This window comes from Platalea leucorodia (genome assembly GCF_965183815.1).
Source record: "Platalea leucorodia genome assembly, chromosome: 12".
Classification (NCBI taxonomy): Eukaryota; Metazoa; Chordata; class Aves; order Pelecaniformes; family Threskiornithidae; genus Platalea; species Platalea leucorodia.
The window spans coordinates 14,610,121-14,635,597 of record NC_138834.1 but is presented as its reverse complement, the minus strand read 5'-3'; the positions used below and the strand labels follow the sequence as shown (position 1 = coordinate 14,635,597).

General features: G+C 47.2%; 1 protein-coding gene across 1 annotated transcript in view; it reads right to left on the bottom strand.

Moving 5' to 3' along the window:
- Positions 1 to 23,135: 23,135 nt before the first annotated feature.
- Positions 23,136 to 25,477, bottom strand: part of TBX5 (T-box transcription factor 5) — a gene marked incomplete at its 3' end in the record, with an annotated part of 40,188 nt that continues 37,846 nt past the window's right edge. Inside the window, exon 9 of the mRNA XM_082324854.1 lies at positions 23,136 to 23,719. Within this exon, the coding sequence (XP_082180980.1) occupies positions 23,136 to 23,719 (584 nt within the window). The remainder of the gene's footprint in view (positions 23,720 to 25,477) is intronic.

Here is a 25,477-nt window from a genome sequence, read left to right as displayed (position 1 = left end):
CACATTCTGAAATCCTTCTCTTCATCTCGATGCATCTGTTCTTTTTCTTCTCCATCTGGACAGCAGCGCAGGTACGCAGACTAGATCCTGGCCTTTGGCCGACATGGTCTTTCCAAGTAATTTTTGGACATGAAATGAAAAATCAGTCCAAAGCTCACTCCGCAAAGGGCTTTTATTTCCATTTGAGTCCACTTCAAGGGGCTGCAACAGGCTTAGTTATGTTATTTTTGTTCCCCTTTCCAAAATAATAGCCGAGCAATCCAAAGTTTGGATTTAGAGAATTATTGGACTGTTGCTGAAAAAGCAAATAGCAGAAGCTGCGTCTCTGTGCTTGTATCTCTAGAGCTGTCTTGACCGCTAATTGTACATGCGATTAAGTCCTCCCTGTCATTCTCCAATTCAAGATCAGGCTCCTGGACCGACTTCAGACAGTTGCATTAGGCAGAAATAAGAGCTGGCACAACCAAGCGATGCCATTATTCATCCAGCAGGAAGAGCAGAGCCCCGTAAGTGACATTGGCTGGTAGACAGCAGGCACCTCCTGGAGACAAGACAGGACTGCTGGCTGTGAGAGGGCATGCTCATGGAGCCAGGACAGAGGGCTCAAGCTGACACATCCAACACAGGTAATCTACTGCCACTTCTGCTGTTAAAATGCAGTAAGGGAAGAGGTGGAGGGAGAGATGCTGTTGGCAAGGGGCAAAGAAGAGATAACTAATGAAGCAGTGTGCCAGATGCTTCAGGAGAGAGAGAAGGAATCATATCTACCTGCGATTTTCAAAAAATCATACTGTCCAGGAGGAGCATCTCTGCCAACTTCCCCCAAGGATCTGAGTTCACAGAGCAGGTGCTTTGGCTTCTCGCAGAGCACTTTGGAAACTCATGGAAGGAGGGAGTGAGCTGAAGTGTGGGAAACCAAAGAAGCCAAGGCTTCCCAGCAGAGTGGCACTGCAATGAGTTTGGGAAGAGGAAAGCAGCCTCCAGCTTCACCCTCCTCTGCCAGGAGCTTTGCTGCCAACAGGTGACAGAGTGACACTATGCCCCGGCGGGGGGACAAGGCCACCAGGAGGACTGGGAGCACAGCTCCTCTTCCTCCCAGGAACGCTGGCTGGAAAGGCACAAAAGAGGAGGGGGCTGGAGGAGAAGAGGGAGGTGAAGCACGTCCACGTGCAGATGAGAAACTTGGAGCTTGCTTTTCCAGAATAAACTCTTGGCCTTCCGAGCTTGACATCCTGCCTCCCCAAGCAGCCAGGACATGATTCCTCCCCTGTAACGAGCCACCCTTTCCATGCACAAAAACACTTCTCTTTCTTTCTCCCTTTTTGGGGCCAGATGGGAGGAAGTCTTTAGTGCTGGATTCAAAATGGCCAATGTCTTTTCCAGTCATGGTAGATTCTATCGTCTCCCCGTGCAGAACATACAGCCCCTGCCATGACCTAGAATTAAGCAAGAATTTCCTCTTTAAAGACTTTTTCAACCACTTCCTTTTAGTTTATTCCCCCCTCCTTGAGCTGGGGAGGGGTGCAAGAGGAAGGACGAGGCAAGGATTTTAGCAGAGATTAGCAAGTTCGGATCCAGACTGAACTAATTCTGATCAAACACCAGTTGCCTATTTGTTGGCCTGTTCAGCAGCGGATTTCGCTAACAGACCCCCTTCCCCTGTCCCACAGTATATGGCTCATTTTGCAGAGGAGCTGATCATGCATGACTCTTGTTGACATCCAGGTTGTAAACCTGTGATTAATCCAAGCGCAGCAAGATTGGAGCCAGGTCCTAGAAAGCGTTTTTTGTGGTTTGTACAGACAGACATTTCCCTTTCCCTCATGAATTGCCTTTCATGTTCATCTCTGAACACAAGAAAAAACAAAAACATTTAACTTTTTGACTCTGAAGCAGTTTTCTTTCTCTCAATTCACTTGGGCCAGCGAGAAAGTTTCCACAGATTTTCCCAAGTTTCTTCTTTAAGAACAGTACAAAACTATTCATGGAAAGCAGACTTCATCTTCTTGCATGCCGAAATGTTTACTTTGGAGGGTAGAACATCGTATGCATCAGTGGGGTGGAAAATGGGGACTAGGTATTCTCCTGCAGCTATGAATCTCCTGGGTCCACCTCTGTAAAATAGTTGAGCAGGTGCATGACTAAATTCACTGCCGAAAAATGAAAATGCAAGGGGAGCATGCGCTAGGTAAAGTACAAGAACAGCGCTGGTGAAGATGCAGTAGTGTGAGCTCAGGACGTGCCCAACATCAGAGATAGTTTGAATTTAGTTGCCAGCTTGTGCAAGCAAACACCATGATCTCACCTTCACTTAGCTTGTGGCCAAAGGCTGGATGGTCCCTTGAGATCAAGGGATCTAAACAAGTGTTTGATGTTAAGTATTATGGGGTTTTACTGGTCTAAGGCTTGGTGAAACACACATGCTCCCTAAGGCTGGTCTTTGGGTGAAGTTCTTGGCTTTACCAGAGGCCATGTCCCTCTCCTGTCTACCTCACCAAGTACAGGGAAACCAGAGAGCCTGGCACTCTCCATTGGTCTTGCAAGCCCAAGCCCACATCTGCTGGAAAAGTTCCCCACTCCATCACCTAGCGTGCTTGCCAGTCTCTGTAGAGGTTGATTTGGAAGGGATTTGCCATCTGTGGGATGAACAGCAAGAAAAGGCAACAGATTCAGTGAAGAACTATAGGAGCCCAAGAGGGGCCACATCTGATGAGCCACAAGCCACCCAAAGCTCCTCCCTTCCAAACAGGAGGAGGAGGAGGAGGTTGTCATCTTTGTCATCATACTTGGGTGATCTGTGGAACTTTCTGCTAAAGAATCCATTGTTTTTCCTAACACTGGTAAGTCCACAGCTACCTTATACCTAAAATGAAAAGGAGGTCCTAGACCAAAGGGCTTCAGCCAAAGCGTGGTTGCATCAGTGGTATACATGCCATTTACCTCACCGATGCCCCAATCCCAGTAAATTTAGTTAAATCAGAGCTGTTTCAGTTCTGACTAGCAGATTGACCTACTCCCCATCAAAAAGAACGGAAAATTTGTTCTTGATTTACAATGCTACATCAGGCTCCCGGGTGTTGAATCACAAAGTCAGCCCTGGGGAAAGCCTGAAGCCAGTCGGTTTCCTTTTGTAGCGCTGTATCTCTCTTTCTATTTCTAGTGCACTTTAAAGTACAGGAGGTTGTGTGCTTCTTATCACTTCCAAGCAGCACTATAACACAAGAAGCAAGCAGCAAACAGTCCATGCCAAAGCATGAGTTAGGAAACAGGCCTACTGGGGATTTTTTGTGTTGCTGCTGTCATTATTATAGTGTTGTTGTTGACTTTGTCTCTGCTTTAAAAGAATGTAACCACCACCAAGAGCAAATATCAGAATAGAAGCTGCATTTCTGTTAATCCAGCCACTGTTTCCCATTTCTCTTTATCTTTCTGTCTAGGCATGCAAGAGGCTCAGAACAGAAATGTGACTCTGTGCCAACGCCATGTCCTCACCCAAAGCCAGTGCATCGTCTCGCACTGCTGGGGCATCCCTACACCCCTGCGCTTTATCTATACTTTTGCTGCAGTACTGACCTGCAACATCTCTAGGAGCCAAAGGACGCGCATGTTGCTTAAAGAAAAGCCTGGATGGGTAACTTAGATTTGATGCCTAAATTTTAAATTGCTGAAATTAGATGACGAGGACTCCTAGCCCTGACTGCAAGAACAGCTGATCTCTCTGGGAGGTAGAGATTTCTCCCTGTACTGGTTTTGGCTGGAATAGAGTTAATTTTCAAGGAAAGCATATGTGGGGATGGGGTTACACTGCCAGCCATCCCATTCTGCCCTGGAAGAGTGACGGATGCTGCCAGGGTATTGCAAGTGCTGGTACAGTCTATGCAAGGTAAAGGCTCCCAAGTATATTTTGGTGGTATAGTATCCTTTCAGCAGGTTGATGATTACAGTGCTTGTAGGAACAGGCATCAGCTGGACACAAGTACAAGATGCAGCTCACAGGTACATTCCCCAAGAAAAGCTTATGGCCTCTGCTCCATTTGGGCCCGCTCTCCCCAGGTCTTGGTTCAAGGCAGCCTCATACACAACAAGCCAGAGCAGGAATTTGCAGGAAAAGCCCCTTTCAGGTCAACATTAGGGAGGTCAGGACACAGATCACAGAGGACAGTCCTACAGACAGTTCTCAAAAAGGGCTGTGAGCCCCCAAACTCATCCCTGTTCCCACTTGTTGTGTGCCATCCCCCTCCCCACTTACTTCCACTCCTTTCCTTCCGAGCTCCCCACTCACAGTTCTTTTGCTATAAAAATGTCTAGCTGGCTCTTAAAAGCACCTAAGGCCTTCGTGGCCTTCTTGGCAACTGCCTCCATCATTTTACTGCCCTGTCAGGGAGGAGCTTTGTCTGGAATTCCCTTTTTACTAATGGCCAGGCAGTGGCCCCACTGACTTTGAACCTCCTCCCCAATACCAGTATGAGCCATTTACCCTGCTCAATCCCTTCCTAATTTGGAAAACCTCAGTTTAGGGGTTTAGGATCCCCCCCACAAAGGGTATGCTTTGGGCAAGGACTCATCATCGTTGCCCCGGTCCACAGGACAGTAACATCCTTCCTGACAACCACAAGCAAAAGCAGTCATTGTTTTGAGCATGGTCACTCTCCCAAGGTGATACCATAACTATCTCATCTAAGTTCCCAGCTGATTCCTTGCCACAGGGAAACTCAGCATCCCATATTCTTTTTCTAGCTGTGGTTTTTACCCCATTGTAGCTGTAGAGCTGAAGGCATCAACAGATTTCTGTGATTTATGAGAAGGCTTTATGCCTTCCTCCTTTCTCTTTTGTTCTAACAGTCTGGCTTCTCGATATGACCTTGAAAGCATTCTGATGTCTCATCATATGGTTTCAGAAGTGCCCATTTTTGTGCCAAGAAGAGCGATTATTGACCAGGGATGAAAGAGATCTTGTTATTTAGGCTCTGGAGAGCAGAACAGAAAGAAGCAGCTTGGTACCTTGTCTTGAGTAAGAGCAGAAGCAAAGTCTGTAAAGCTGTCTGCCTCACTCCCTTTCGGACACATCTTTCAAAGCTTCACCTCCAAATGTGAAATTCCAAAAGCTACAAGCTTATCAAAGGAAAGGGAACACAGCCCAGTCATTGTTATTCCCTAGAGAACTCAAAATGACATAAAACCAAATAAACCCAAAGATTACATTACAGAAAACTCTACCAATGCATTTGAAAGACAGTATATATAGGGCTGCATATTCCAGACCCTTGGGCATTGCAAGCTCCAGGGATGCTCAAACTCCTTCATTTTGCCAGCATTAATAAGATGTCGCTTGAGGTCATTGCTCACACCAAAAGCCAAAGTTATCCAACTTCTCTTATCTGCTCCCCTGTCTTTATCCAGCTGGAAAACACTGTGTATTCATTTAGCCATCTTTCAGACACGGTCCAGTTATTCATCAGATCTTAAAACGGAGGCTTCAGTGCCTTGGACAGAGTGTAAGCACTTAAAAGAGAAAGGATGGATTTATCAGAGCCGTGGTTTTCCACTTGTGGCCATCATTCCCTGGGGGCCCTGGGGCTTATGTTCAAAGGGAAGAGCTGGTGCCAGTGGGTTTGATGCTCATCCCTGCATTGGGAAACTTTTCGGAGACTTTGGACAGACAGCTGATCAAAATGACGGTAGTGGAAGAGAAAGAGGAAGGCGTGGAAACCCCTCAGGAGATGGAGAGGAGCAGAGATGGGATGAGAGTACAGCCCAGCTGTATTTTCTTTCATTTCCAACGTCATTTCTGCCATTGCATTTACTTCCAGGGGAGCCAGCCTGGATGGTCAGCAGGGGAGACCTACAAAGCCGCAGTGGACTAGAGGAGAGAGGCACTGAATTCACACTCGCTGGGGTACAGGCCCCCAGGTTGCACCCAACTCCGCTGCGTGATTCCCAGCCCACGTGCCCACTGCCCAAAGGGCTACTCACCAGTTGCTCTATCTCAAAACCCCATCCCCCTGATTTCAGCTCCATCGGCCAACACATAGGAGAGCAGTCCCTCTCCTCACGTGAGAAAACTCAGGTCCAAAGGGGCATCCTTGGAGTCCCTGAAACAAACTTCTCCCAGCTGAAGCAGTCATCTCTCCACCACACTGAATTGCTCCCAGCTGCCAGGAAGGAGGAACAGGAGTGACTGATGTTAGCTGAGTAAATAGCTAGATGGACCGGCAGACAGACAGATGGAGAGAGATATACACACACATATACATACACATTGAGTTGGATGCATAGAGAGAATTACAGTTTCTTGAAGCAAGTTTCTGCCCCACAGCTTATTTGACCTCATATTCTGTTTCTCCCTTGCTAAGCTAATAATCTCACTTGTGGAACCTTATCAAGTGATGTTTGACAATCCAGTAACTATATTGCATCCAGGAGTTTTTTGTCCTGCACCGTAGCAGCAATATCTCCAAGGAACTCCTACTAAAGCCAGGACCACTCCTCATAAATCACACACAGGCATTGGCCGTCTCTTAATCAATCTTCCCCAGGTGTTCCCTCACTCAACCTTACCACTATCATCTTGAGGCTTTTCCTGGCAACTCTGATTTCCCCCCCCCCCCCCCCCCCCCCCTAAAGCAACTGCCTGGCCATGCTCAGGGTCTTTGGCTTTTGTGTTTTCTCCCTGGTAACATCCTGCCACCGCTTTTCTTTTTGCAGAAGTCTCAACGGTGCATAGATACCATCTTCAAGTGTCTGGTGAGGTTGTAACTCCCACAAAGATATTACGTTGGCATCTCTACCTCCATGTTTGGTTGCCTACCAATCAAGCAGATTAAAAATATTTTATAGACACCTTAGAAATAATATATAATAATATATAATAATATTTATAGACACCTTAGACATAATATATATATAATATTTATATATATATTTATATATAATATATTTTTATATATATTTTTATATATATATAAAATCAGCCCACTTCATTCCTTTTCCCTATTGCCACAACATGAAGCTACATATCTCCAGGAGCCCTTCGCTGGTACCCAGAGAAAGCTTTTTTTCTTGAAACTTTTTTTTTTTTTTTTCCAAGAGAAAATGTAATTTCTCAACAGAATGATAATTTTTATCTTAAATTGCCTGATATATTTGAAGACAGTTGATAAATCATTTAAAAAGTTAAACATTTCTCTGCATTGAATCATCTTGTAATGAAAAAGATTAATTTTGTCATTGCTTCAGTTTTGAACAACTTACTTTTTTTTGGCTTTCATCAAAGTCTTCCATGAAAAACGTACTGTTTACTAGTAAAACCTCTATTACTTTTCATTTTAAAAAATAATTAAAAAAAACACTGAACGTATTTTTAATTCCTATTTTTGGTAATAGCTCAGGCTTAGCACCATGCTGACAGAGCTACATGCCTTCTAGCGCAGAGCTGGCTGACATCCAGCCAGCTGAGGGTATGGGCAGAGAAGGTCACGTCTGCTTGCAAAGGACCATATAGACGTCCCCTAAAATTCCTCTGAGCTTTACTGCCCAAATGCACAGGGAGGCATCAAAAAAGCCTCATTCTTGAGATGACTTTGATAGTCTTTCACAAACAGGAGCTAAGAAACAGTCCAGAGCTGCCTCTTCTCCATCCTGCCTGGCTTTTTCCTACCTCCTGTCAAGCTCCTGGAGAACCCTTGCAGTGGTGGGACATGCTGCGTGACACCACCAGGTAGGGACATCGCTGTCGGCGTGTCTGCAGCAGCACAGAGCCAGTTTAACCTGCCTCTCCCAACCAGAACAAGCATTCCCAGACCGGGGGCACAGAGCTGCTCTGGGTACACAGGCCACTTCACAGCGGTATTTGAAGTGCTTGAACGCAGCCCGAAGAGCTAAGTGCCTTCTCCAGGCCATCACGTGGCCCCCACGCAGAGCTGGGAGCTGCCGCCACTGTTGGCCGCTGCTTCCGACGTGCACGCGAGTGGCTTCCCAAATGCCTGTGCTGAGCTGGGGACCAGATGCGTCCCTCCACAGAGCCTTCCACCAGCTGCATTTTGGGGCTGGGTAAAACCCAAGTGTCACAAGTCAGGGGAAAAAAAGCTTTTTCAAAGTGCTCTCTCTCTGTCACTGCCCTGAAGCCCTCTGTTTGGGTCAAAAATTTAAAAATTAGCATGTCTCAACTTGATTTTTTTTTTTTTTCCTGGCTGATAACAAAAAATTGCTGTGCATAGAAAGTCACATCCCAGTCTCCTTCTCCCAGGACCATTTACATGAGACCACTGCTCTGAACCATCACGGGAGCTGCCTGAAAACCTTGGGTTGCCCCAACAATCTGAGCCTATCTGGGATGTTTGAACACAAAACATTTCCTAGACTGGGGGAAAAAAAAAAATTTGTATTTCTAAGCAGCTTTAACATACACAAGGGAAAGCATCTCTTCTGAAATTGAGCCTGTTGTGCCTAAAGTGTTAGCCACTCGAGATAGCACGGAAAAGTCATGGTCCCTGCCCTTTTTATATCTATTGCCTAGTTCTGGAAACTATCCGATGAGTAGCCACTTTGACTTTAATAGGATGAATCATTGTTAAAACCATCATGTGCTTATAAATGTTTACATGAGTGGGCCTTAAATGGAGATACCATGGCGGGGGTGGGGGGGGACCAGAAATGAAGCTAAAAGCTGCAGCCAGAGCTGAAAGACACTTGTCTGGAGGGTGTCAGATCTGCTGTTTCTTGATTTGAAAACAAACTGTCCCCCCAGGGCCAGAATTACTAACCTTAGCACTTGGGAGATCCCCAGAAGTCATTTCTTCTGCTAATAAATGACACCAGGAGTGACAGTAGTGCCTGATGCAGAGGTAGTAGCAACAGTAAGTAAATTCAAGTAATTCAAGTAAGTAATTCAAGGGAATAAATGTCTCCTGGCACTGGGAGTCACAGGACTACTCACATGCTGGGAATGGCTCATGGAAAAGGCTAAACCCGCAATGAGAAGCCCATGTTCATCCAAAAGAGATTACTGAGAAGCAGCAAAGAGCAGCAGAGAAAGGGCAGCCTGACAGCGCCTTTCCCCTGAAGAGCATCCAAAGGACATACACACATTTCACTCCAGTGAATGATTTTGCCCTCTGCCATCCACCTTTAGAAGAAATTCCTGCGATCCCCTGGTCATTGCTCTCATTGGTTAATCCTTTATTTGAGGTATCACATTGGTTTTGTATATGTGAGATCAATTCTAATCTTGGACCAAAGTTTAGGAAACTTTTAGAGACTGTTTCTTGCAACCACACGTTATTTTTAAATAACAAGTACACTCAGGATAATACGCTGCTGGCCAGATAGGCAGGGTATGTTTAAGGGCATGGTAAAAAAAAAAAAAAAAAAAACGCTCCTCAGGGTTAGTTGTAAGATTCCCACCAAGTTCAGCAGCTTTCAGGTTGAGCCTTCTATGAGATAAACCTTAGGCCCCTACCAGACTTCTCTGGCATGGGATCTGGGAGGTTTGCCGTTGGCTTTGAGACTTTGAATCGGGGCCAAATGATTGCAGCTCCTGGTTTAGGAGAAAAGGAAACAGAAAGGAACTACAGGCTTAAAGGATTAGAAGGAAGAGCTAAAAATAAAGCACCAGCAATGCCAGACCCCAAACTTTTACTGCTTTCCTTGCAAAGAGGATGGGTTTTCCTGTTGTTTTACCGAGGGGAATCGGCCTCCTGCGTGACTTGGAAGAGCAGGACACTGAGGGAAAACCTAGCGCTAATACTCTCCAAGAGCAGAGTTGTTCCTGTTGTTTCTCCTTCTTCCTGGGACTCATCCTCTGGCTAAAGATGGAGAAGAGCAAATGATTCAGCCTCTTCCTGGTGAGCATTTCTCAGCCACTTCAGCTCATTTCAATGAAGAATTACAGCTAAAATGGTAACATGATTAAAAGAAATGCCAAAAGATAACGCGATTAAAAGACATCAGGCATTTCTATTTGTGCAGCCTATGATGGGAACCCAAGAAGAGAGAAATATCCCTGCCTTTCCTTCCTCCCGCATTGCTGTCCATCTCCTCCTGCCTTTTCCTTCAGATCTAAGTTGTCCTTTCTGTGTCACCCAGACAGAGATGACACTCGGGAAACAGGGGTGGAAAAGCAGCTGTGGGAGCAATAAACTGGGAGATAAGCAGCTGGGTGGAAGGGATGTGGGATGTGAGGCTAAGGAGGGGAAAGCTACATGAATGACGCTGTTCTTGAGATGGGGAAAGGCAATTCCACAGGTACCATGGGCTGGAGGTATATTGTCACCTACAGATTGGGAACTAGCTGTGATTTCAGCTGCAGAAACAAGTGGGCTCCAACACCACAGTAAGCCCAGCTCCATCAGCCCAGTCGTGGATGTCATCAGAGCAGCTACCAAACTTTTGAGCTTCACTTGCTGCTGACGTTCAAATCCAGTGCTGTGTGAGGCCTGGCTCATGGCTGGGATTACCGAAATCCTGTGAGAGGCTTTGGACCAAAAATTCCAGTTTTCAATCTAGTTGATCCTGCCTTGGGGCCTGGATGACCTTTTGGGGTCCTTGAATCATATCTCCCACCTGATCCATTTCCAGGTCATCCCACCGCAGATGAACAAGAACAGGAGCAGGTGCCACCAGGACACCGTCCAGCCAATTAAGGCTCAATGAGGGATTTTTCTGGGCATGAAAGAACAGCAGAGAACCACGTTCAAACTTTTCCTGAGCAGACAGTTCACTCTTGAGAGGGAGCCCAATGCTCAGACCTAAAAAAACTTTACACACACAGATATGTTACATATTTATTCGAGGCAGAAATTGGCCAGGAAATGGCTATAAAACACACATTTTGAATAAAAGAAGGGAGATTTATGGCTCTTTTGCGAATCTGAGTCATATCTTTCTGCATCCCCCAGGCAGGGATACCCTAATCACTAACATACCCCAAACATGTACGCACAGTGGGCCGAGAATTGCTTCCTTCTGGCCACAACTCCAGCTAAAGACGTGATAGGGATTGAGCTACTTTATCTGACAGTTGATAAATGAATTGCCAATTCATTCTGAGCTCGGAGGGGGATTTTTTCCCCTTTAAAAAAAAGCGCCCTTTTATATACGTCTTTGATCAGTCAGGGCCTTGACAAATTATTTTCCGAGGAATTTCTTGAGCCCTAATGCCACAAGGAGTAAGAAAAAAAAAAAAAAAAGATTTGCTCTCAAAGAAAAGCTTTTATGTCTCAAAAATTGCAGCTATGTAAGGGGTTTTCCTCCATTGCTCCTCATCTCCTTTGCTTCAAGAAATGGAGGCAGGTAGCCTGAAAATTCTTCCATCCCACCTAAAGCCAGGAGGCGGATGGGGAGGAAGCACTGCCAGGTCTCCCAGCCCGATTCCTCCCCGGCATGGGGGAGCACCGTGAACTCTAGCAGAGGCTGAACAGAAAGGTCATGGTCATCAATGACACTAATAAAGAGGCCCTTTAGCACTAGTATGAGCTACGGGAGCAGAGGCCAGCTCAGGGTTGTGTCACCAAGAAGCTGATTGCTTGCCACAAACAGCAGCGCTAAGCACTTTGGAAGGGTTGAGATACAAGGGAGCATCTCCCCGGCAGCACTGCCGGGGTCACTCCAAAGGGTGAGAATAAAGCAGTGTTTGCTTGTCTTGTACTAGAGTCTGGAGCAAGGAGGTATCCTGGTTTTGCCAATTTACTCTTTTTACCTTGTCATTTAATCCCACTTTCTCCACGCACGTATCGTGTCCTTGACTGAATCCCAAACAGTGCAGTTAATGAGTTGCACAAGCCAGGTCTGGCTGACAGCTGCACTTTCTATTATCATTAATGTACAAATAACTTATCCCCCCAGTTATCCCACTCATCTGTCCTGCAGGAGTAGACTCCCAACAGCACAGGATTCAATTAATACAGTTCCACTACACTGAACTTCATCAGGATAGCTCAAGCTCAAAAAAAAAAAAAAACCCACAAGACCTTTTTTCCAGCCTAACCCTGCATGGGCACATATGTAACCTGTCTACAGGAAAATTCCTACTGGAATCCCAACAGCAGCCCTGCTGCAGACAAGACTGATGGGTAAAACCTTTTGGTTAAGGGCTAGATGGTCCAGAGAGCATGTTGTAGCTTAATTTCCTAAAGAAATGAGCCTAATCAAATCACTGCAGCTGTCTCTTGGGAGCTTTTCACCTTCATGAGCCAAATTCAACCACCTTTAACAAAAAGACAGAATTAAAAATTCCAGGTTGAACATTGTTGAGGGTCCTCAGCAAGAAGACATTGAGCTTAAAGAGTTTTTCAAGCTAGTTCGCTCTTTAAATAGTACCTGTTAAACTTTTCCTGGCTCACAGAGCTTCCAGATTTGGCTTCAGATTAAGTCCTAATTTAGGCTATATATAGCTACCGTTACATCTCGGCTAGCTGCACCTCTCAGACATAGGGCCACCTCTCCTGCTCTTGGAAGTCAGTCCTCCCGGAAAGAGCAGCCGCTGTCTGCCAACCAGCAGGAACAGGAGACGGCGCTGCAGACTGGGCCCAGCTAAGGAACCCAGGGGGTTCTTGCCCCATCCATCAATAACTGATCAAGTTGTTAAAGTTGTCCTAAAAGCTGCCCCAAACGGATGAGAAAGGAGATATCGTACACAGCTTTCCTGTACTTTATTAGCAGCTGTGCAAATACGAGTAAAATCCAAGCAAACCAACATTAAAAATAATCCCCTATAAGGTTCAGCAATACCCTGTGACAGTGATAATCCTGCTCAGACCAAGAGCCCACGTCCTTACAGGCAAGAGTCTTCAAAGGCTGGCATGAACTGAACCACGATGTCTGGAAGACAGACATTAGGAAAATATTTAAGACTTCAGATTTTTTTTTTTATTATTGCTATAGCACAGTTAGGAATGAGGTGGCCCTTTTGATTCCTAGTCCTGACTTTGTCGTGTTTCTTTTTTCTTTTGAATACTGGTTAGAGCCGAGCAACATTTTGGGATGGTGGCATGGCGTGACATGACAAATGTCTTTTTTCCACAAGAAAAAGCAGACTCGATCAAATTGTCTTAACAAAAGGATTCAGCGACCGCTACAAAAGCTACTTCTGCCTCGCATCCCAGCAGCAACGTTTTATGTCAAAACTTAAGAAGCTTTGATGTTTCCTATTCTAGGAGATGCTTTCCATAGAAACATACTTTATTGTTTCAGGTGAATTGTTTAAAATATTTTATTGTTTCAGATTAATTTTTTTAAAATAGAGGGAAAAGTACAATTATTCCTTTGTAAACTAACCAAATGATGTCATTCAAGTCTAGGCAGTGCTTTGCTTAAATATACCCCAAAAAAAGAAGTTATCCACATTGGTCCAATAATGGTATTTCATTTCCTTTGCAAAGTGTTTTTGGAGGCTTTGAGGGTCACCCAGCAGCGCAAAGTTGCCTCATCTGTGGCCCGTGACCCTGCCTATGCGGTGCTGCCTCCTTCCCTTGCTACACAATCTCAGCGTAGGACACTTGGAAATGAACCAGAACAGGATTTTATTATTTGCTCCCCACGTAGGCAAGCGCTGCAGTCACTGCCAAGCTGGGTTTGTCATCACCACCTTGACTGGCATCGACCCAACAGTAATATTGGTGCCTGTCACTCAGTGAGGCTGTTAAAGTGTCTGTGTGCAGGCACACGCTCTCATAACTCACTGACCAGCTCCAGACTGCTTACGCCATCGTGGACCATCCGTAGTCCATTGACCCTCTGCCTTAAATTAAAAGCTCTGCGAGTCTGGAATTACCTCTCCTTCGCTGCCTGGGCATGCCAAACGCCAAGCTCAGGCAGGGTAGCCAACACTACTTGAACAGCAGCAAATACATCATGCTAACCTAGCTTTTCAGCCAGGCTTCATCTAGGCTTGCTTTCCCCAGATATGTGCCCCACAAAAACCATCCTGTGTTTTAGTGGGCCACAGCATTCCTCATTAAAAGCTCTGATGAAGAAGGTGCATGCAGACATCCTCAGGTTTACAGTGATCTTGAGATGGAAAACCTTAGGAGATCCTCCAGCCTAAGTTTCTGATGAACATCAGGACCTGCAACTGCCTTTGACAGTCTCCCATAGTGTTCTCCAAGTCCAAACTGATGAGGTATGGACTGGATAGACAACAAGGAGGGTGGAAAATCGGCTGGACCATCAGGTGCAAAGGCTGATCATTAGCAACAAAAAGTTCAGCTGGTGGTTGGCTACTAGCAGCATCCCTCAAGGGTCAGTATTGGCACCAATGCTTTTTAATTTCTTAATATATTGACAACCAGGATGGTGGGACAGAGCACACTCTCATCAAGTTCGCAGATGATACCAAACTGGGGGAGCAGCCAATACACCGGAAGGCAGAGCTGTTACTCAGAGGGATCCCAACAAGCGGGAGAAGTGGGATGGCAGGAACCTCATGAAGTTCAAAGGTTCAAAGGCAAAGCCCTGCCTCAGGCATGGGCAATCCCATACAACAGGACAGGCTGGGGCTAGAAAGCAGCTTTACAGAAAAGGGCCTGGGGGTCCCGGTCAACAACAAGTTGAGCAGGAGCCAGCCACGCAGCCTTGCGGCAAAGATCAGCTGTACCCTGAGCTCTATGAGCAGAAACGTAGCCAGCATGTCCAGGGATGTGATCATAAAGGATGTATTAGAAGTCTAGACACCAAGAGCAGGAAAAGAGAAACTAGTACTCCATCGTGACCACCTCATTACCTTTTGATGAGAATGTTCCCGCGAAAACCCCAGGGACAACAAACAAATTTCTGATTCATCACAGCCCAGGTCCCAGTAAAAGCTGAAGTGAAATACTGATGACTTCGGGATCCCTGGAGCTAGCGATGGGGATATCACAACAGCACAAAGCCCCGCAGCGACACAGACACGCATTAGTAACAGCATTCTCCACATGCCAGATCACACAAGCAGAGGAAGAACAGCAGCATATGATTATCACCACGATAATAAAAATAGTAATTGGCCTTGTTTGGCCTTGTGCAACAAAAACATCTCAACAGCTGAGTTTATGGATGTAAGTACTACCGGAACCCTCTGTCCCTTGCTATTAAAGAGCTCACTACGTGCTGCAGCAGGTTTCTGCCCCTTCCCCCCTCCAATTTAGGGCTGTACTTTCTGTTCATAATTCAAGCAACATTCTTTGCCTTGAGGCAGATTACAAGTCATTTGTTAGGTCTTAAGCAAAGGCGAAACCCCCCCTGACTTGTAGCACATTATATGCCCCTGAGCGAGAGCACTGCACAGGTTACATAGAAACCCGTTCACAGGGACCAATTTCCACCTCCTCATCACATCCCCATTTTTTACTTACTTGTGCTTAAACGTGCTCCCAACAGCAGCAGCACTGCTGAGCTGACAGCAGCACTAGGAGCTGCCAACGCACAAACCTCCATGGCAAAGCCCAGCCCTGGTCTTGTCTCTGCCTTTAAGCCCTGTGGTGGGAGGGCTCATCCAGGTGGAAATGGTGCTGGTGGGAAGCCTTGGGGAGTGTCTCCAGCTGCTGCTGCCTAGTTCAGGGCAGCTGCAGACCCCACAGGACCCTCCTCCTGCTGATGGGCAGCAATGGGCATTGCCCAGGTATTCCCAGGAGAAGGGCGATGCTAACAGCACAGCTGGCCAGGGTGCTCAAACAAGCAGCATTGCCCCACCACCAGCCCTTCTGATTGACAGTAGGAGCCGTCGCACCTAAATGCATTTATTTATCTCATAGGGGAACCATAGCGGACACTTGCTGACTTTTAACTATATTTTAGTGTAGCTGAGTCCTCCCAGGTGCAGGGTGAAGCCTGCAAAACCCACAGCAAAGCACAATCAGAACCAGCCACTGAGGCTGCAGGATTTGGTTGAACCAAGCAAAGGAAGCAGAAGACATCGGAGCCACCGGGTGTGGTGGGTTCCAAGTGAAACACGTCAGTATTTCACTCTGAAATGACTTCAGGTTGAAAAATTTCCTTTGAAATTTCAAAAGAGTAAAATCTTCTAAATGTAAACAAAATATTTCTCCTTTTTGGGGGTGGGAATTTATTCAAGCCACTTTCTGAACATCTTCCATTCACTTAAAACTTTGAAATTTGTATTACTCACAAAAATGCAGAAAAAGCTTTCACTTTTCCAAAGAAAACTCAAAAAAAAAAAAAAAAAAAAAGGCAAAACATTTTTTGTCTGGTGGTGATGAGTTCTAGTCCCACCTCCAGACAAGTCATTTCTTTTCTCTACCTCACTTTCCTCACCAGTAAAATTTCCAACTTCATTATATGTCCTAAAACCCAACAAAAAAGAAAAATCGGGGAGGGGGAAGACTCAGAACCCCTTGAGAGTCTCATGTAATCACAGGACTCCAGGAACTGGAAACTTTAAGAGAAAAAAAAAAAACAAACACCACCACACTTGCAAATCACATGAGACTCATCATAAAATTGTCAGAGTTGGCAGCACCATAAAATCTATGATATTGTGGGCTGGATTTATGAGCAAGAATCCTGAGGCTTTGGGATATTTTTCTCCCTCAGCCCTCAAGGCACAAAGGCAGTTTTCGGCCCTGGGAAGCAGGGAGGGAGAATGGTTCTGCCCTGGGAGCACAGCCTGGAGCAGCGCTGAGAAGAGGAGGGTGACTCTGCCCCTCTCAAGCATCCTTGTCCCTAGGAAAAAAAAAACAAAACCTCACCAACGCAGGTTTGGGAGCTGTGGATCCCAGCAGGTACCATGGCAGGGAAAAGCCAGTTCCCAAAAACACCCAGCATCCTGGCTGTTGAAACTAGAAATGTGGAGGCAAGCTGATAGGGGCAAACAAAGAGCCCTCTGTGTGCCTGCTCAGGGCATCTGCAGCCTCCCCAGGTACGAGCCACGGTAACTGCAGGGAGCGTTTTAGCCCAGGAAGGCAGCTGAAAAAACAGCATTGCGACCACAGCCTGGGAATTCATGTTCGCTCTTTAAAAGATGTTTTTAGCAGAGGTTGGGTTTCTTTCTCTCCTTCTCCGCTTGAAGGAATTGCGCAGCCTGCACTTATTTATTATGGTTCATATATAAAGCCCTGGTTTTCTTCTGCCTGGGGATGTTTCACGGCTACTTTCCATGTCGCCAGAGCAGTGAGCTTGCTCCAAGGCTGTCACCAAAAGGAAGAGGTTTGTGGTGAGGAAAGTCCCCTGCCCACGAGGAGGATGGTGGGCCACCATTGCCTTCTCCACCCACCACACCAGCCCTCCTCCCCCAGCTTCGCAGGGCTCCCCTCGGTGCCCAAGCTCCGTCCTAGCCTGGGGACAAGGTTCACCTTCCAGGTCACTTCCCGGGAAGTGGCACTGGCGAGTCCAGCTCTCCAGGACTCTTCCACCATCCCTGTCCCCAGGCCCATGGCAGAAGCACCCCAGGTCCAGCCCACCCCCCAACACTCTCAGTGCTGAGGATTGTTTTATGACTCCTGGGACTTGTGGGCAAGAAGGGAAAGGCTGGTGGTGGCCGTGCTCAGTCCCTTGTACCACGCTGGGACGGTCTTCCTCAAGTTGCAACGCCTCTTATGGATGAATTGCCAGTTTAGCTCTGAATAGGGTGAATTTTGCAACCTCTTTTGTCCAATTCTTTCAATGACAATAACTCCTATATAATTTTCCTTAATTTGTTTGTTTGTTTGTTTATTATTATTATTGTCACCATTACCATACTCTGTTAAGGAATAAGTCCTTAAGAAAAGAAATGAAGGAAATCATTTCAGACTCTTTGTAACATAAAATCACAACCAAAGGCAGAGAGCACCCTCCTCCTTGACAGCTCCCAGTATTGTTTTGGACCAGTTGGGAAGAAGCACAAGCTGCTTCCCAAGGTTCAACATAGACCAGGCACGTTCACATCCAGGCTGGGAATCACCACAGGCCTTTGAACAAGTCACCTTTTTCTTTCACATCCTATCTGACTCCTCACAGTCCTACTCATGCAAATGGAAGAGCAGGCTATGTTCATACAGCACAACTGGGCTCCACCAAGGCTGAAGCCCAGAAATGCCGTACTGAAGCAGCAGCCAGTCACAAACTCTTCAAGAAGAGGAGGAGAAGGCTATGCCGCATAGTCCCACCCACCTTTGTCTTCATCCCAGATTTTGCTGGTGTGACAGGTTCGTCCTCCTGCCACTGATGGCCTCCTTGCTCCTCATGCCAATGTGGCTCCACAAGGCTGCGTGCCCAGGGAGTTACCTGGCTTTTCAAAACCCAGTGATCAGAGCCCATCGCAGCATCGCGGACTCCACCAAAGAAGAGCCTCAGCGTTTCTCTGAAGAGCGAAAAAAATAATGTGAGGAGCTCAGAGGAAATCAGTCAAGTTGAAAGTCTAAAGACAATACAAAATGTTTCTACAAATACATTAGCAACAAAAGGAGGGCTAAGGAGACTCTCTATCCTTTATTGCAGGGGGAAACATAGTGACAAAGGATGAGGAGAAGGCTGAGGTACTTAATGCCTTCTTTGCCTCAGTCTTTAATAGTCAGACCAGTTGTTCTCCAGGTACCCAGCCCCCTGAGCTGGAAGACGGGAATGGGGAGCAGAATGAAGCCCCCCGTAATCCAAGGGGAAATGGTTAGCGACCTGCTACACTACCCAGACACACACGAGTCTATGGGGCTGGGTGGGATCCACCCAAGGGCACTGAGGGAGCTGGCGGAAGTGCTCACCAAGCCACTTTCCATCATCTATCAGCAGTCCTGGCTAACGGGGAAGGTCCCAGTCAACTGGAAGTTAGCAAATGTGACACCCCTCTACAAGAAGGGATGGAAGGAGATCTGGGGAACTACAGGCCTGTCAGTCTATCTTCAGTGCTAGGGAAGGCTATGGTGCAGATCATCCTCAGTGCCATCACACGGCATGTACAGGACAATCAGGTGATCAGGCCCAGTCAGCATGGGTTTATGAAAAGCAGGTCCTGCTTGACTATCCTGATCTCCTTCTATGACAAGGTGATCCGCTTAGTGGATGAGGGAAAGGCTGCGGATGTTGTCTACCTGGACTTTAGTAAAGCTTTTGACATGGTTTCCCACAACATTCTCCTGGAGAAACCGGCTGCTCGTGGCTTGGACCGATGTACTCTTTTCTGAGTAAAAAACTGGCTGGCTGGCCGGGCCCAAAGAGTGGTGGTGAATGGAGTTAAATCCAGTTGACAGCCGGTCACAAGTGGTGTTCCCCAGGGGTCAGTACTGCGGCCATTTCTCTTTAATGTCTTTATCAACAATCTAGACGAGGGAATCGAGTGCACCCTCAGTCAGTTTGCAGAAGACACCAAGTTGGGCAGGAGCATTGATCTGCTGCAGGGTAGGAAGGTTCTGTAGAGGGATCTGGACAGGCTGGATCGATGGGCCAATGTCAACTGTATGAGGTTCAACAAGGCTCAGTGCCGGGTCCTGCACTTGGGGCGCAACAACCCCAGGCAATGCCACAGGCTTGGGGAGGAGCGGCTGGGAGCTGCCGGGCAGATAAGGTCCTGGGGGGGTTGGTTGACAGCCGGCTGAACATGAGCCAGCAGTGTGCCCAGGTGGCCAAGAGGGCCAATGGCATCCTGGCTTGTATCAGAAATAGTGTGGCCAGCAAGACTAGGGAAGTGATCATCCCCTGTACTTGGTGCTGGTGAGGCCACACCTTGAATCCTGTGTTCAGTGTTGGGCCCCTCACCCCAAGAAGGACATCGAGGTGCTGGAGCGTGGCCAGAGAAGGGCAACGAAGTTGGTGAAGGGTCTGGAGCACAAAGCTGGGGAGGAGCGGCTGGGGGAGCTGGGGTTGTTCAGCCTGGAGAAGAGGAGGCTGAGGGGAGACCTTATTGCTCTCTGCAACTGCCTGAAAGGGGGCTGTAGCAAGGTGGGGGTTGGTCCCCTCTCCCAAGCAACAAGAAATAGGACAAGAGGAAATGGCCTCAAGTTGCGCCAGGGCAGGTTTAGGTAGGATATTAGGAAAAATTTCTTCACCAAAAGTGTTGTCAGGCCCTGGCACAGGCTGCCCAGGGAAGTGGTTGTGCCCCTATCCCTGGAGGTATTTAAAAGCTGTGGAGATGTGGTGCTTAGGGACACGGTTTAGTGGTGGACTTGATGATCTTAAAGGTCTTTTCCAATCTAAATGATTCTACGATTCTATGATTCTATGAAAGCTTGAGGCTTTCCTTCCAAAGCTTGAGAAATAATTTACCATGTGGGTTTACTTTCCTTAATACTCTTTGAGAGGCATGGCACACATTTCTGGTAAGACCTCTTTACTTACAGAGTAACCACTGGCCATTTAATTACATGTAAATTACCATATAGTGATAAGATGATTACATGATTAGCAGTGGGATAATGAAGCCTCGAAAGTACAATGTAATTGACAGCTAAATACAGTGTAATTTTTCATTTCTTAACTCAAAATGCAATTTATTCAGTCATTAATCTTGCACAACTGCATATTCTGGAGGAACAGCGTGTGATTTACTGAGCAATGCAATGTTTCAGTAACTCCCTGGGGGTGACCCCACGAAGACAAACAGCTTTGCATGTAACTTGAGGTCCCAGCCATGCCCACAGAAGGGTTACATGATGCCTACACCTCTTCTGCCTGCAAATGTGGCCGATACCCAGTGCCAGCTCCCAGGGTAGTAGAGGCAGCCAAAGGAAGCCAGCGGAGGATAGCCCCAGTGGACACCATCCCCTGGGTCCCACCTGCCATGGGACAGCTAGGTGGGAGCATCACCTGTGAAGGGGCTCTACTAATCCTACTCGCTTTCTGGCCCTTTGCAAGGTGTCCCTAGATCTCTGGTGCACAGGAGGCCACCACGGCTGCCGGTCACGCATTGGTAGTGCCGCTGCTGCAGCCAGATGAGCTGCTGCCGGTGGGGCGGTCTGGGGACACCTCCTCAGTTCCTTCCCAGGACCTGGCCAAGCTGCTCCCTGGGGTGGCCATGGCTCACCAGCCACACGGAGGAGACCTTTCTGCTGGGCTTCTCAGATGCAATCTCTTTATTTCTCTGGAGCCGATTTTCCCATCTTCTTTCCCATCTTGTTTCCAATGCATGAAGCATCCAGCATCCTCCCCTCCTTTGCTGAGCTGGGGACATGGCCCCACACCTACCCTGGGCCAGACATGACCCACCAACCCCATCTGCATGGGAACGGGGGGCGGCTCCACCTCCACGAGGACTTCCCAGTGCCACCCCAGCACCCACCTGCATTGCCAAGGCGGCTTTTAAATCTGCCTCGACGGGAAAGTGACCCCAAGAGAGCATCTCCCTTGGGGACAGGTTGGGTGGGAAGGACCTGGGGGACCCAGACGGTTTTGTAGCAGAGAAACACGCAGCCCCAGACACAGCAACCTCAAGCTCAGCCCCTCACTGCCTAACAGCCTTCCCCGGTGGGATGCTGTACCTCCTGCGGGACGCCAGAAATAAATAAAAATCACGCTTATGGACATTGAGCAGAAAGAACCAAAAAACCCACCCCAAAACAACAAAAAAAATTTAAAAAAAGGTGGGCAGGTCCCTTGCTGTTGAGAGCATGTGGTATTTATTAGACATAAATTGGCACACAAGAATAGGAAAGCGTAGCTAGGTAGGGATCATTTTTTTCTTCTTGGCTACACGGCTTTGGATACCTGTCTATAATCCCTCCCACGCACATACCGGCATTCCCACACATTCACACCCGCATTCTCAGTTGCTGACACACAGGTATACCTCTTTTGTTAATTAGAATTACTTTTAATTAAAAATATATGTAAATTATATAGAGTGTGCACAGCTTGGAGAGAAAAAAAAAAAGAAGAAAAGAAAGCAAACTTCCATTTCAATAAAACTTTTAACCCCTTTGAATCAGCTGCTTTGCTGGCTTTGTGACATACTGTGAGTTATTTGAACTCCCATGTATAAATAAATAGTACCAGGAAATTTTACACCTGAAAAATTCTGCAGTAGACATCTTTCCTTACACACATTTGCTTTTTCTTCTCTTCTTGCCTCCCCCACTCCCAGCCTCTCACGATCATTTTCTGCTCCTTTTAAACACATTTACTTAATATCTCACTTAACATACCCAGACCAGTATCCCTTTTTCTTCTTTTGTTTTTGAGAGGAAGAAAAAGAACGCACGATAAAATGAAAGTCCGGGATTGCAAACAAGCGTCATCATCATTTTTATGAGCAAAGTTTTTCCTTTCACCGTCTGCATCCTCTCTCCCCCCCTCTCCTCCCCCTCGCAGCTGGCTCAGAGCCTCGCTTTCCGCATGCCGGTAAAAATTCAGCAGGAGACAAGCCGTGGATGTTTTCAAGTTTGAAAGGTACCCCGCGCTTCCGTCAGAGACAGCTGATGGACCGGGAAAGACCGGGAGATGGGAAGGAAAGAAGAGCGAGAGAATTACACCCAAGTGCGAAAGGAGATGAGTTTCCAGGGCTTGTTCCTGCAGAGACGCGTTTTGGGGGGTCTGTAAGGAAACGCGGCACCCTGCAGGGAGCGGTTTCGCTCGGGACGAGGTAGGTACCTGCTTTTCTTATTTGTGGGTTCATAATACCTCTTTCTGTTGAAAAGTAACAACAATAATACTAATTAAAAAAAAAAGAAACACCACTCCAAAATCCACCCTTGGTAAAAAGGGCTGGTGTCTTTTTTTTTTTTTTGAGAAAATTGGAAGAAAAAATATATATATTATTATTTATTATATAACATCGTCAACATCAACACCACAAAAAAAAAAAAAAAAGTAACATCCTAGTTGTTTTCGTTCAAGCACTCTGACTGTGTTGAGAAAGGCAGCAGAAGTTTCGTGTCCCCTGGAGAACAAAAAGAGCAGGAGGGCAGGGGGGGACGAGGGCACGGGGCTGGCGGTGGCAGCAACACAAACTGGGTGGGGACCGTGGCGGGGGAGATGCCGATCTGTTGATTTTTCTTTTGAAACAAAAGAAAAAGGGAGGGGGGGGGGGGGGGCAAGTCACACCGCGGCCGATGACTATTTCATCTGTGGTTTCAATCAGTGTCCATCCCTCTCGAGTGCTATCGGTGAACATTCAGTTAAAGGAGTCTTGCAAAATACTCTCGCTTTTATTATCGACAGGGTTTTTTTTCCTTTTCCTTTTCCCCCTTTTTTTTTTTTTCCATGGTTAATGCTCTTGCACTTTCCTGACCGCCTTGTTAGCTGTTCTCGCTCCACTCTGGCACCATGCCCACGCCGTGGACCGAGTGGTACTGGTGGGGCGAAAGGGTTCGAGGCACGCCGTGGGAATACAGGAACTCTGCGGGCTGTAAGCTGCTGGGGGGGGACTGGATGCCAGTTTGAGGTCCACACTGCCGGACGATGGGTTGGTGAGAAACCGAGGTTTGGTGCTGAAACATGCTATGGGTATCTCCTATTTGGGGAGAGGTATGGTTGGCCACGCTGCTGAGCCGGGGCATCAGCGGCCCCGAGGTGAAGTGGGCAGAGAAATGCTGGTAGGGTAACCTGTCCATCGGCTGCATGGCAGACACTGTGCAACTGCTGTAGGATGGCACGCTCGGCCACGTGTTACAGCTGATGTCTTCTAGGCTGGGCACAGGGTCCGTGGGGGGAGCGGAGCTGGCATACATACATGCTTGGCGCTGGGCTGATTCAGTCCTGTATGAAGTGTTCAGTCCCTGCTGCTGGGGGTAACTGGACCTGTAGAAAGGATCCTCTTCTGCCGGAGAAGTTTCCATGTAGGGCTTCTTGTAGGGATGCTCGGTGGTGGAACATTCCTCATCTGTTGGGAGAGAAAACTCCTGGTAGCGAACAACGATACTATGCCCTCGGCTGAACCTCCCGCTCCACAATCCTTGTTTTACCAAGGACACAGTCTGCACAGAGCTGATCCAGACACTTCTCTCGGTTATGTCAGTGTAAATCCACATCCCGTCCTTGGAATCGCCCTGAATCACTCCTGCTGAAACCAAGTCTTGCGCTTGGCCCTGTCTGCTGGGCTGGGGAGGGGATTAGCTAGGTGCTCTGGGAGGAAAACCAAAGCTGTCAGATGCTGGAGGGATCCTGAGGCTTAGCTTGCTTGGCGATACCCCACGCACACCCCCAAGCTCCTCGCGCCCTTTCTGCTGCCAGCACTTGGACCAGAAGCGTAACATCTGCCTGCGGATACAGTGCACCTAACAGAGGTCCCCACTCCCAACTTAGGGGCTCAGAGCTGATGCTGTTAACTAAAAGCCTTTACAGTGATATACTTCCATGATAAATGAGACAAAAATGGAGATCACAATAAAAATCCCCCTGGGAGAGCATCAGCGATGGCACAGTTGAGACAATCAGATTTGGAGTTTTACAGCCCCGGTCTTTAGCTGTGCCAAGGGAGCTGGGCACATAAATCCATGCAGGGCTGGGTGCTGGAGCCAAGCGTAACAAAAAAAGAAAAGTAAATTTCACAGCTAGGAACAACAAGGCACAGCTTGCAGAGCCCTTTGTTTGCTGCAGCGTCCCGGGCCAAGAGAGGGAAGGAGATAAACAATTTAGGTGAAATCTCTAGGGTGAAGCAAAATGAATAAATGAACATGCACTTATTTATTCATTCGCAGGGTCATCAAATGAAATCCAGCTCTGCTGGAATGGATGGCAAAGTTCCCAGGGATGAGCGCTTCACCAAGAGATTTTAAGGACAGCGAGGCAAGGGAAGGGGAGCTTGTTCTGACCCAGATTAACTTCGCTGCTGCTTCAAGAACAAGATTCCTCGTGCAGGCAGAAAAACGGCCCACGTTGCTTAAAGCCCTCTTGGCTGCACCCATTCAACAGGGGTAAAATTTGAAAGAATACTGCAAGCCATGGCCCTTTTCAAATTTTCTCAACCAACATGTTTTGAGCTGTAATTCTTTTCACCCCCAAAATACAAAGGAAAAAAAACAAAACCACAACACTTCCACAAAAAAGAGGACTGAAAGTATCCGCACAGGTGTTGCTGCTGGGCTGCTCCCACACAAGTGCTCGCATCTCACCTTCAGGAGGTTTTTTGTTTCTTGTAAACACGGACATGCGCGTACCCTTATTGCTATAGACAGCCATGTGCTTTCTCCTGGAAGCTGCACCAACACTGCTCGTAAAATAACCCTTGACTCCCACCCAGGTGTCTACCAAGTCCAGCTGAAACAACTGCTGTTGTGAGTCTTCTCAGCCTGACAACCCCAGAAAACGTCAGGTACCGAGGTACACGCCATGGGGACTCTCCCCTTGGTGTATTTTGACTTTGTAATAGCCGCTGCCTGTAAATTGAGCTGGAGAAGCACAGTCCCGCTTCATTTTTCTTCCTGACAAGAGCAAAACCTGGTTCCTCGGTCCCAGCAACGCAGAGCCCTGATAATCAAGTCATCTTCCTCCTCTGCCTTCTCGTAAATGGGGACAGAAAGGAGGATGGGATAAGCCAGCAATGCAATCACACCTTTAAAACAGCTGAAACAGTAAGCAGATAGATGCAAAAGCGTATCGCTCTCCTTAATCCTGATCAGGTTCATTTTATATAGGAGGA